The 13,586-nt window shown below is 32.0% G+C and overlaps 2 protein-coding genes across 3 annotated transcripts in view; both read right to left on the bottom strand.

Moving 5' to 3' along the window:
- LOC127711078 (uncharacterized) overlaps nt 1-13,586 on the bottom strand; it is a 1,247,322-nt gene that overhangs the window by 21,534 nt on the left and 1,212,202 nt on the right. The gene's annotated exons all lie outside the window — the stretch shown is intronic.
- On the bottom strand, nt 1,754-11,911 carry LOC127711081 (uncharacterized). Of its 2 annotated transcripts, XM_052217048.1 has the most exons (7): nt 11,872-11,911; nt 10,511-10,590; nt 7,478-7,768; nt 6,411-6,517; nt 4,477-4,666; nt 3,531-3,638; nt 1,754-2,175 (listed from the first exon to the last, which is right to left on the bottom strand). In XM_052217048.1, exons 2-7 carry the CDS (start codon nt 10,587-10,589, stop codon nt 2,036-2,038), a joined length of 915 nt encoding a protein of 304 aa, XP_052073008.1. In that variant the 5' UTR covers nt 10,590; nt 11,872-11,911; the 3' UTR covers nt 1,754-2,035. The 2 variants fall into 2 exon arrangements, 1 of the variants encoding a protein (XP_052073008.1); XR_007986469.1 differs by lacking the exon at nt 6,411-6,517.

Below are 13,586 nucleotides of genomic sequence, written 5' to 3'. Positions count from 1 at the left end.
ATATAAAAATAAGAAATTGTGGTATGATTACCAATGAGACAACTCTTCACAAGAGCCCAAATGCCACAGAAATTAACAACTATAGGTCGCCGTACGGCTGTCAACAATGAGTAATACCCATATCGCATAGTCAGCTATAAAAGGCCCCGAATTGACAAATGTAAGTCAATCCAAACGAGAAAACTAACGGCCTGATTAATGTACAAAATTATGACCGAAAAACAGATATGATATACAGCAATAAACAACAACCACTGTATTACAGACATAATGTGGCGGGGTTAAACTAGTTTGTTGGCGCCAACCCTCCCTTAACCTTCGTCAGTGGTGTGACGGCACAACACAAGAACGAACAATAAACGAAAAACAAATATGAAAAAACAGCAAAAAAACGACAACCACTCAGTTACAGGCTCCTGACTTGGAATAGACACATATAGAATGTGGTGGGGTTAAACTAGTTGAATCTGCCAGCCCTCCCCTAACCCGGGCCTGTGGTGTAACAGTACAACATAATATGAAACTATAAAATCAGTTGAAAAGGACTGAACTCATCAGATGGATACAAAGCAGAAATACATCTAACAAAAACACAGAGTCGACGTGGCAGGGTACTTATACATCCCAACAACAAAAAAACACTAAGTACATATCTGTGAGTACTCGCAGTTACCGACAGCTAGTTCAAAGCCAATAACAACTAATAAAAAAAATCATGCATCTAAGACTAAAATATCAATCAGTACACATCCATCATTCAATGGATTTAGTTTAAAGACGTCATTAACAGTCAGAGAAAAACACGACCTTGTGCAATGCCAAAATATAGGTATCGACAGATTGTAGTACCGTGAAAGAACATATGTGTATAACAGTAATATTTAGTATGGTTTTAATTTACTGATAACAAAGTCAATATTTATACCTGGTCCAATAAAAACAATATTCAAAGATTTAATGACAGTGTTGAATTGGTAACCTTTTACCAGTAATACATAGATTACGTTCATTAAAATCGTCACAACAGACACGGGGATAGCGAACGAGTTGTGATATATGAACACCGAAAGATGGTACAAAAGGATCATCGCCTTCCAAAAGAGAAAAATAACAGCTTTTAATCAATCATCTCATCACACCTCCAGTAAGTATATCTAGCATATTTACCTTTCTCATTAGAGAAGAAGGCTTTAAATGAGTTGCAGTAAATATATTTGCATTCAGATTTACCAAACGACCATTTAATTAAATAGGAAAACTTTTGTTTTGATAAGATTGTGTGGAAGTGTAGTGTAAAGAGTTGACAAGTCAAAACTGTCAACAGAATCAAAAGGACCACCAAAAGCACGTTATTTATATATAGAACATCCAAAGAATTTTTTACACTCCAAAAATATTTAATTCTACTATTTTCAAATGTTTTATTACAAAAGTTAATGATAAGTTCTTTGATACTACTTAAGGAAGTAGTTAAAAGCACTGAAAGATAAGTTTTAGAACACTTACTAGAGGCCGATATGAAACGATAATTTACAAATGTTCAGCAGAGGTCTTAAGTTGTGCATAGGATTACTGTATTAAACGTTAACCACTGAGGGTACGGACAGATTCTATATAAAGACTGTATATAGGAGTACTATATTGTACGTTAACCACTGAGGGTATGTATGGACAAATACGATAAAATATGTACGTGGCCCAATGATGAGCTGAATAACCAAAAGACTTCATCATGAAGAAATGACTATGCCAGTGAAAAAGAAGCATTTATCTTTTATAAATTTGTAAACAATATATGGTCTTGTTAATCTTGATACTATTGTTATTGATAAGGTATCATCTGTTTCAATCCTCGATATATTTTGTTTTATTAAGAAATAACAATTAATATGTGTTATTCTGAGAACTAACCGTCAATAATAAATAGGTCCCTTTCTTCTGATCAAAATTTTCGATTATTGTCTCATTATTTGATTTATAAGTGAATTTAATTTACTGTTTAGATAATATAATGGACCAAACCCAGTTTCGGGACCTATTTATTACACGGTGTCCCTTCATCAGTGGCCCCCGTGGGATCTTTGCTATTTATCAGCCGGACTGTACTAAGCTGCCTCCGACCAGGAGTTTTATCATTTTCGCAATCAATATCGAGGCTTATGTCCTTGTCTTTCCCTGTAAGAAAAATGTACGTCTTAGAATTGACGGGTGTTTGTATTTACTTATTGTTAAATACATTTTGTGTCAATGTTTTAAAAAAAAAACCAAAGTAGATAAACATAACAATGTCTAGATATTCAAAAGTCTTTTGAAAAGCGCAAGTCAAGATATGCATATTTCCTTTCTCCATTTAAACTGTATACCTGCCTACAAAATAATTTTCATTTACCTGTGTATAATATTATTGTAAGTGGCGGATTTTTGTTCTATGTTATTGTTGTTTTTCTGAAATTGTTTAACATTTCAAAGCGGTATAATACTGGAACTTTAATTATGCATCCCTTATTTTATTGATTTTGTATTTACATTGTATCATAGATTAAATTTACTCGTTCAGTGTATGTTCACTTGTGTTAATATGTCTTTTGATTGAGTTAAGCCATTTCTATTGATATTTTATAGTGTGTCTTTCTATGTTGTGATGTTACACAATTGTTTCAGATAAGGATGAAGGTTTGGTACCATTAAAACGTTTAAACCCGCTGCAATTGTTTGCACCTGTCCTAAATCTTGAATCTGATGTTCAGTAGTTGTCGTTTGTTGATGTGGTTCATAAGTGTTTCTCGTTTCTCGTTTTTATATAGACCGTTGGTTTTCCCGTTTGAATGGTTTTACACTAGTTATTTTTGGGGCCCTTTATAGCTTGCTGTTCGGTGTGAGCCAACGCTTCGTGTTGAAGACCGTACTTTTACCTATAATGGTTTACTTTTATAAATTGTGACTTGGATGGAGAGTTGTCTCATTGGCAATCATACCACATCTTCTTATATCTATAGACCTTTACGAATTCCTAATATAAATAACGATATTATTCAGATTTCGTATTCCACATAGCAATACATGTAGTATAATGAAGTCTTGTGTTCGTATACCAGAATTATAGTTGCAGTAAAACGTTTATTATATTATATAGATGTTTAATGAAATCAATTGGTTTGGTATTCTTTGCAAGATAAATTTCAAAGTATTCCGGTTCGAACATGTAGTATAAAAATTTCACAGGCAACTTGTTGCTGAGTATTATTGATTTATTTTAAGTATAGTAACAATCTGAAATATGAGTACGAAAAATTGATATTTTTCTTGGGGAAAACTATGACCGGATTCATATTAAACTTAATAAATGAAACAGAACTTGTCATTTTAGACATATGTAAAAAAAAAAATCTTGTGTAATGAGGTTGAACTAAGTATCCAAATAAAAGAGAAGATAACAATTCCCATGTCGCAGTGTCGCTATTTGTGTCAGTTTGGCTTACATGAAACCAAAATGCAAATAATAACGTATACTTTAGTTTTATATTTCTTACCATTTCTGAATTTTAAGAAAAACAAAATAGAAACGATAGCAATCACTGAAACCATTCCTGATATTGAACCTATAATGGCATACAGTTTAAAGTTTGGTTTGTCTTCATCTGAAATAAGAAAAAAGTTAATGTAAATATTTGTCAGGAAACCAAATTGTAATAATTGCTTATTTTTAGTTACGGCAAAAAAATCGTTTCCGCAGAAATGGGACTTGGCCAAGGTAAATTTCCATTGTAAAAATGGTGATTAACAGCAAAGAAAAGTCATATAGTTTAAAACCAATATAATGTGTTTTTGGTGCAGCACTGAACAATATGTGTTAACAAATTACGATTGTAAGTTTTAGAACTCAGCAGTTAATGTAGCTTAATCAGAATTAAACCAAACAATACAACTCTTTAATTTACCGTAACGCAAGTACATACCACTAAATTTTGGTAAAAAAAAGTTAAGTACACTTTTCAAAAGTTAAATTCTGGAAGAAAAATGTGATGGACAACAGGACAAGGGTAAATCAAAATAAATGATTCTGCTGTTCGCTATATAAAATGAAAGTGATCCCCCGGCCACTAAGCAAGGTAAAAGTTCGTCGTCAACAATGTTTGAAGTACAAATGTATACATGTATACAACGTATCATTCAGAGGATTATGCGTCCTTTTCAAATTACAACGCGTTTTTAAATAAAAGTTATCTTAATGGCAGAAAAAATGCGACTACTAGAGTATCGCAATCATAAGAACTCGCATTCGGCTTGATGTTCTTTCTACACGTATCTGTATGCTGCTTTCCAAAAATCGCGATTATTAAACTCGCAGTTTTGTTCATTCTTTGAAAATTGCAATAATATATGCATGCAATAATTTCTGAATTTACAGTTAATGTTATGTGGGATTGTATAAAATGGGTCGTTGGGCGAATCAGATTCGGGTTGTAACGTAAATACCTGTGCATATGTCTATTTTCTGAAGATAAAGTGGATATGCGTTTGGTCCAACTTTGCAATTCAAAGTTAGATTTCCTTTACAGATACTCCCTATTGGTGAAACAAGGTGTTGTATGGCTACTCCAAAAAGTGTTAAACCACCTTCATCTTGTACTTCTTTCACGGAGATATTTGCTGACAAAGCGTTTTCCTAAAATTACATGATAATAATTTTAAGGAATTAACAGAGAAAACCAAAAGTTTGATTTAAAATAATTTAATTTTGGATGTAACACATCTTCTGATTGACCGTGACGTGTGCACACTTTTAAATAACTCGCTAAGCGGGTTATTCAGTGTGCACAACATTTTTGCTATTATTTCTTCATGGACAGAAAAAAATATAAATGAGATTTCCGATTTAACAATTACTCTGGCGAATACTCTGGTTCTTGCGTGAACAATCAAAATAAGGAATATAGGAGAAAAAATATCGCCCTATTGAATGCAACACGACACAGAGAAAGCTCACGATTGCTCAGAAACATTAAAATAAAAAATCCTGGATAGATATCTGCTTTATTGGAATTTAGCCTTGCTCAAGTATTTAAAGTATGTATGAGAACGATAAAGATAAGGTTAAATCTATGATTGTTACGCCTAAAGTGCATGTGTATTAAAAGATAGTAAGCAACAGTAATATAGTTCCACTGACAAAAACTCGGAAATGGTAATATGCGTATCTACAGAGCGTACAAGAGCAAGCTGAGGTAATATGTGAAAAGGGAGACAACTGTTATCATTTCGCTTATAATTATTTCATGAGTTATTTCACTTGACCGGACGGTATTTAACCGGTTCGCTTATCATAGACCAGTCCATCTATAGACAAGAGTTTTGGGATAAACTCATCAATGAAGTGTCCAGTTATGGTCATTGATCCAGTAAATTCTCCGTATAGTAGCCTCGCTAACCAGTTTAGCTTCTGCAGTTCTCTTTGAAAAGGCATTTACTGGAGTGGCCGTTGCTGAATGAGCGACTCGAAAAACTTATGTAAACTATTTCTTTTGACTGAGAGGAAAGCATCTTCTACGTTCTGCCATGATTCGTAATACAGAAGATTTACCCGAACTAGCAGGTGTTCTTAAATAGAAAATCTAAGAAGCAGTAAAACATACAGATCGATAGCTCGAATAATACAAAAGCCGATACCTCAAAATACTTAGCTATATCACATATAAATGCTATCAATTTTAAACTATTTTATTCGTCCCATATCATACACTGAGTTCTTTTGTATATCCGTTTTGTGACATTGATAGGTGATTAGAAATCAGTAATGATAATTATATCGACAATCATCCTTATCACACATATCTTCAAATAGACTGTCTTTATGCAAATTAAAACATAAGCTCCGTCCGATTCAGTTGAAAAAATGAAAATAATAGCCTTCATTTTATTTGAATAAAGGCGGTTTTTCAAGAAAGTTTTATAAAAAAAAACCCTAATTAATCTTTAGTGTGATGAGCTGGTAAACTAATAAAATGATGTTTTTCAAATTTGTGGGGTTTTGTTTGGGGCAGGGGATATAGGTGATACTTAATATATCCGTTGACGGACTTGGTTATAAATTTACCAAAATGCCGTTTTTTATGAAACCTTTTTTTCGGCAAATTTGGCATAAAAAGTTATGACTCTCATTTTGGCTCGGAATGCTGATTAAAACTTTCTTTTTATTGTGACGTATTATAGAGAATTATCATTTAAACCGTTGTAAACCCTTGAGGAAACAAAGATGCATTATCGCTCGCAATAATATCAGAATACGTGGTCACCTGCTACATGTCATTTTTGATTAAACTGTGATGTTTGATTATATTAGCATTCATTTCCAAAATATTTTGTTTTCTGTTTAATAATGCACTAAATGCAAAGTATTTGTCTCGATGTACCTCAAAAAGGACTGTGCAATTTGGTAAGGGAGAAACTGCAATCAAAACATCTATTGAGATTTTTCTGCCAATCCTCGTTAAAGTGTTTACACGTAATCTAGGTGGATCTGGAAGTAAGAGTTTAAAATTAAAAAAATAATACCGATAAATAGCAGTGAATTTATCAGTACTAAGTAATAGGTCGAATAAGTTAAGACACGATAAATTTATACATAATGCCTAAGCTGTACTAAAATGCTCACATAATAACAACCACACAAATACAATTGGTTAAAATTAAAACGGCACAAATTCCTCTCCCATTAACTATATAATAGCTTGATACCCTAGTTCATGGATGTATGTAGGTCATATATATATTTTTGAGAAAAACACAGATAATACATATCATATAAACAACATATGTTGTGAAATACGATATGAGACGTTTAGCACACAAAATTTAACTCCATTTCCATAATTCAAATTAGTACAATGGACGCCGTCTTCGAATGTTTCGATTGGTCTTAGTCTAGGACTTGGATATACTATAATGACAAATATGTTCCATTAATAGTATCTTTGTCAGAGCTTGGCATAGATATGTATTCATTGTAGTTGTTCGTTCTATTTTGTCCTAGGAGAGAGCTGACTGTCCTTTTATAAAGACAAATATAAAGTAAGAGTTGAAATGGTCACTCTATTAGACAATTGTCTTATCCATTTATGCAGAAGATAAAAAAAACCAAACATCTGGTAGTGCCTGTCCCAAATCAGGAGCCTGCAGTTCGGTGATTGTCGTTGTTTCATGTCTGACATATTTGTTTTTCGTAAATTGTTTTGTTATAAATTAGGCCGTTATTTTTCTCAATTGAAATGTTTCATATTTTTCATGTCGAGCCATTTATAGCCTCCTTTACGGTATGGGTTTTTCTCGTTGTTGAAGGCCTTACGGTTGCCTATAATTGCTTACATCCACTTCATTTCAACTTTGGTGGATAGTTGTCTCATTGGCAATCATACCACATCTCCTTATTTTTATATTAACTGATGTCATGTATTTTTACAACTACGTAATGTTTACCTACATATAAGTTCTTCGACTGTTAACATATTGGTGTATTGTTGGAATCCACAGGTGCAGGTATATTCACAATTAAGATCGGTCAAATTAAAGTCTTTTATCGTCAAATCAAAAGTTGTACCATTTGATGTCATTTCATATTTTGAGGGATTCTTTGACTGATCATCAAAGCAGAGAAGATCGTAGTTTTTTCCTCCTAGCCATGTTTTGGTGTTTTGAGGACAATTGTTACCATTACACGAAAGTCTTGCTTCCATTCCTATTACTAATGGTTTTGACTTTATTTCCCATCTTACTAAAAGAAAAATATACATAATATTACATAATTTTATAAATTTGTAAGATGTTATTTAAGAGATAACTGTATTGTATTTGAAGCTTTGCGGACGTCCATCGGTAGTTTTACTGTCGCAAATTTAGTTTACCTGGCGACGCGTTTTTTCTTCTTTTTTTTCCTGTGACAGTAGACCTATCAAACGATTGTTTTAATGAACAAGTAAGTTTAATATAAAAAAGAAGATGTGGTATGATTGCCAATGAGACAACTCTCCACAAGAGAAAGTTTCCAGGTTAGGAGAGGGTTGAACGTTCACAAACATGTTAAACATATGTGCCTGTCCAAAGTCAGGAGCCTGTAGTTCAGTGGATGTCGTTGGTTCATGTCTGTCATATTTGATTTTCGTAAACTGTTTTATTATTTTATTATAAATTAGGCCGTTAGTTATTTCTTCTGAATTGTTTCTTTTTTTTTCATGTCGGGGTCTTTTATAGCCGACTATACGGTAGTTTTTTTTTATTCTCATTTTTGAAGGCCGTACGGTTGCCTATAATTGCTTACATTCACTTCATTTGAAATTTGGTGGATAGTTGTTTCATTGGCAATCATACCACATCTCCTTATTTTTTTATATAAGTGTCATATAATACTTCAAACATCCATTTTAAAAAAAGATATCTTGAAATAGACAAGAAATGTTAATGTCATGATAGGTTGTAAAATCATGTGAACACTTTTTTAATATACACGCTGAACGGTCTATCCCTCTGGTTTTCTATGATGTTGCAGCACGAATGTTGCTATCTGATCTTTAAGCAGTCTTGAACAGTCTCTACAGATTGATGAAAGTGCTAGACACTAAAAGACATTTACTATCTATTATATAAAAATCAACACGTGTAAAAGCTTGAAATTTCAAAAGAGGTCACAGAGAGAACACTTGCGTATAATTCAAAACACGCATTTCTTGAATATTAAAATCGGTATCAATGTTTATAATGCAGCTTAATTTTAGTAGAATGTTTGCATTTTTTTTATTATTACATGTAACTGTAAGATTTTCTATTATAAAAAAGAAATTATAGCAAGAATTCATCAATGACATGTTCATGTGTATATTACAAGCAGAAACGTCACCCTTCCGGAACACCTGTGCTACTTTCATACGCAAAAATAAAAAAATTGAGCAAATTATACTAGATATGTATGGCATATAATTGTGTTCTCTAAAAGCTGGAAATTAAGTACATACATGTATAAACTAAGAAAGAATGCATACCCGCAGTAATATACAGAGTAGTAAACGAAATACATATTTCAATAACTCACTTAGTTTAAAGAATCTGAAATCGTGTGATTATGAATAACGATAACTTGATGAAAAGGCAAAAAAAAACAACATTTCAAAACATTTCAACTTAAGGTTGCACGACACAAACCCAGTATAAAACGTTTGAGAGCTTTTGTACCATTAAACAGAGTTTATAAAAAATAAAAAATACGATATGAATGTTAATGATATAATAACCCAAGACTCAATTGTTAGTTTTCAATTGAATATAGAATGTGATGAAAATATCAGTGAAGCAACACGTCAGCAATATAGTGTCCGAATTGAATTATATAAACGTAACAACGGATAAGAAATCCTAAATCAGATTTACAACACTACTAGTCAAAACATTTTAGCAAATAACAATTTTAAAGATTTCCAAGTAACACGACGTTCCATACTATGTTAAACATAATAAAGGTTGGCGAAGAAAAGACAATTTTGCAAAAACTAAATGTTATACCAAAAGGTTCATGTGAGTGGACAGTATAACAAAGTCAATTATGTGTATGCATTTAAATCACTTGTCTAATGAGCTTTAAACACTATTCACAAATTCATTGATTTTTCCTAGAAATTGTATTAAATATTAAGTTACCGATAAGAGTTTTTTCCCAAAAATTCTATGTATTCATTCATTGGTATATGCAATTGATCTTGTTATGCGTGTCGGATATCTATATCATTGAACCGAGGAAAACCAGCTTATTTTGCTATTTTGTTTCTGGTTTTATTTATCATTACTGAATTGATGTCCTGTTACAAAATCCACTACGCATGTCCGTTTCACATAAGTGTTGAATAAGGAAAAGATTGTAATATAATGGTGTGTCTTCTTCTGACAAAAATCCAACGAACTAGTTTGATTATGGCTTCTCCATTATAAACTGTACTACTTGTAAACTACCTACTGTCGTATACCGTCAGTTTAAACACTTAACTCGTTCTCTTATTACGATGTCGTATTAATTGGCTTTGGTAAATTAGATAAATATGGTGATACCAATGACGTTAAGTTGATTGGCACAAAGATCAACAAAACAAACAGACAATAATTAAGCGTGAATGTTATATCATGTGTTAAAAATTGTAATATTTGTAATACATTGTAACTGTTCTGTATTCATTTCGGGTGATTTTGAAGTTCATGAATTGTAAATTTACCAAAATGAAGCAATAATGATATTTATGTCACCAAAGGAATGGAGTAAGGACAAAGAAGCTAGATTTCCTTCGAGGACGAAACATCCATAAGCTGGCATTAGAACGGTATTTTTCAATAAGTGATTTAAAACTATTTGTTTGGGATAAAGTGGTGTTTGGATATCGAATAACAATTGGTCTGATTGCAGTTCAAACAGAGGGTGCTCACTAAACCGACAGTTCATAATACACACATATGCGATTTAAGAAAAAATGCTCCTTACCTGATGCCTCATTAATGGTAAACATGAGGAAGAAGATGACTGTACAGGAATACATGGTATACGATGCTTTACAATACATCCTACAAAATGTGTATTTAATATATATATCATAACGCTCAGTCATGACCATATCTAGAGTTATGATAAAAGAATATAATTATTTTGAAATCAAAATTAGATCTTTGCAACTTAAATAAACTATTTACACATGTACAGTCTTTTTAAAATCCCCAATATACGGCAAATACTGTTTCCTATTTTAACTGACCATAAAAGTATTTAGAAGTTTTCTTATATTATGAAAAGTACAAAATTAACAATTATGTTTGTTTTTGATTATGCAGAAAGAATGAATCAGTAAGTTGCAAAAAAAGTATTTTTAACTTAAAAGATAATGAAACTTATGGTAGCTTAATGACAAAATAGGTTAGTTGTTAAAAGTATAATTATCTAAACAAATATGTCTCTCTGTTTCCTGCTTAATTGGAAAATTCCAAAAACTTCTACTTAACATGCACACATTTCCTCCTTTCAAGAAATGACAATTGACATGAAAATCCCCAAAAAACAATGTTATCAAAATGTCAATAATAGTATTGATGATAAGACTTAAAAGACACTAAAATTATGTTCATCCTAAAACACACATTCGAAATCATTACCCTATAAGTACAACAATCAATCAAACTAATTCATAACTTTAAATAAAGTACAGTTCCACGAGAAGTTGGTATACATAAGTGCCATAGGAACATTCCAATTCCAAAACTCAAAAAGACTTTAAGATTGATAAATGTATATTGTATATATATATTGATATATATGAGTAAAAAAAACCCGTTATACTTAAAAGGCTTCAATATTGATTGTATATAAGCAGTTGCGAGTAGAAGGCCATTAATGTTGCCGATTAAACAGTTGCTGGACGTGTATTCAACCTGATGAACTTTGAAACAGATGTAATTGTAAATTTTAACATATGTGCCGAAACGATTTTTAATTAAAAAAAATATCTCTCCCTTGAATAAATAAAGGCAGAAGTACATATACTGTTTTAATAAATACTTTTGAGTTTTTGATATACACATGTAACAATAAATGAACAAAATAACATAACATAACAAACCAGCACAATTCATCATAATCGACTATTCTAATCTATATAAAATGACATACAGTCCCTGTTTTACTTTTCTACAATAAAAATGAAAATTTCACTTTTGTTTTCGTTATTTTTAATACAGTATTCAGTTTGGTTTAACTGTGTATCAGATTGTATCAGATTATTGCTGAAGGTGTAGTTAAATTCCACATATCGCATATGTGGAAGTAGCAATCATTACCACAAGGTTTAAACTTACCTGTCAAATATATTTAATGCTTTTTAGTCACAAACGAGTGTAATATGTTTAAATGACCGTTTTGTTAAATAAGTGCACTTATCTAGTGAAATTTGTTCTATTTTTAACTCAATTACATTGGAAAACCAAACCTTATCTAGAATGACGGATAACAATTAATAATTAATATTGATAAAATAAGATCATAAAGCGTAACACATATTGTTGACATGAAAAGACGACTCCAATTAGAACCAAGGCTTAAGCAGGCTCAAACAAACGAAAGACTGTTCTATTGTTCTCGCTTTACAAGATTTACACTTCCTTTTTGTATTTTGTTATGACTTCTTTACATTTTTGCACAATGTAAAGAATTGTCAGAATTTATAGATTTCATGAAAACATATTTATTCAAATGAGTCATTGCATATTCCTCAAAATCTATACATCGGGAATTATTTTTTGATAAACCAAATCAAACACTTGAATCTATTTTCAGAAAACTATTCATAATGTCGTCAAGGAAGGTTTGGTTTCATAAAAACAAATTGAGAAATTTCATCCGTTCTATATTTATTTATTTGATTTTTATAAAATTATTACCGGTATTCTATTTAAAGCGAATAAGTTGGATACGTGCTAGATGATATCATAAACGATTAGTATCCACTTTAGTAAGATATAAGCCACTATTGATCAATTTTGTAAATTATCGTCGTTTTCTAATTAATCAACAAAACATTAGAAGTGTGTATACACTATTAAAATTTCGGCAAACATGGTACTTGTACAAAATTTGGTTAAAAGCTTGAATATACCAAGCTACCTACCTACCTACCTACCTATCCACCTACCTACCTACCTACCTACCTACCTACCTACCTACCTATCCACCTACCAACCTACTACCTATCGACCTTCCTACTACCTACCTACCTATCTACCTATCTACCTTACCTACCTACCTACCTACCTACCTATCTGGTGGTGGACTGGACTCATCAGATAAGTGCCTTGGTTGTGACATGATTATTGATGAATCCTTCTTATATTCTCTACTGATAGATTTCGAAATCATTTAGGCACGAAGGTAATACTTTCTATTGGGCAAATTTTACCCAATGTGGATTTTTTATCCTTTTTTGTTATATAGCTCATCGTGTATCAAGGTATTATGCTGGGCTATCAAATATCGAAATACTTAGGCTTTCTACCCGAAGGAATAGATAACCTTAGCTGTATTTGGCAAAACCTTTCGAAATTTTGGGACTTTAATGCTCTTTAACTTCGTACTTTATTTTTCCGCTTTAACTTTTTTGATTCAAGCATCACTGATGAGTCTTTTGTAGACAAAAAGAGCGTCTGGCGTACAGAATATTAATCCTAGTATCTATAACGAGCTTATTTTTAGGGTTGTTTGTTTCATAATAAAGTAAATCCATAAAAGCGCTCTTTGGTCGCACGAAATCTATAAAGTGATATTTTCGTTTTCTATCACTTGGTCAACAAATTTGCTGCTGGTGGCCTGTTTGTCCCCGAGAGTATCATAAGGTCAAGAGTAAGCTTCGATGTTTACTTTATTCTTAAAATACCCTTCTCAGATTGTCAGTGGAGAATAAAGAAACTGTTAAGAAGCTTGAGTTCCAATTCCTTCAGGCAAAGTTGACCTTACCAGGATTTAGCTATTCTGCACTACAAAAGTCAAAAAGTCTGAAAAGACCAGTTTTTGTCTGAAT

This window comes from Mytilus californianus, unplaced genomic scaffold (genome assembly GCF_021869535.1).
Source record: "Mytilus californianus isolate M0D057914Y unplaced genomic scaffold, xbMytCali1.0.p SCAF_8, whole genome shotgun sequence".
NCBI lineage: Eukaryota > Metazoa > Mollusca > Bivalvia > Mytilida > Mytilidae > Mytilus > Mytilus californianus.
The sequence above is the reverse complement of the archived record's forward strand: the minus strand, read 5'-3'. Positions and strand labels throughout refer to the sequence as shown.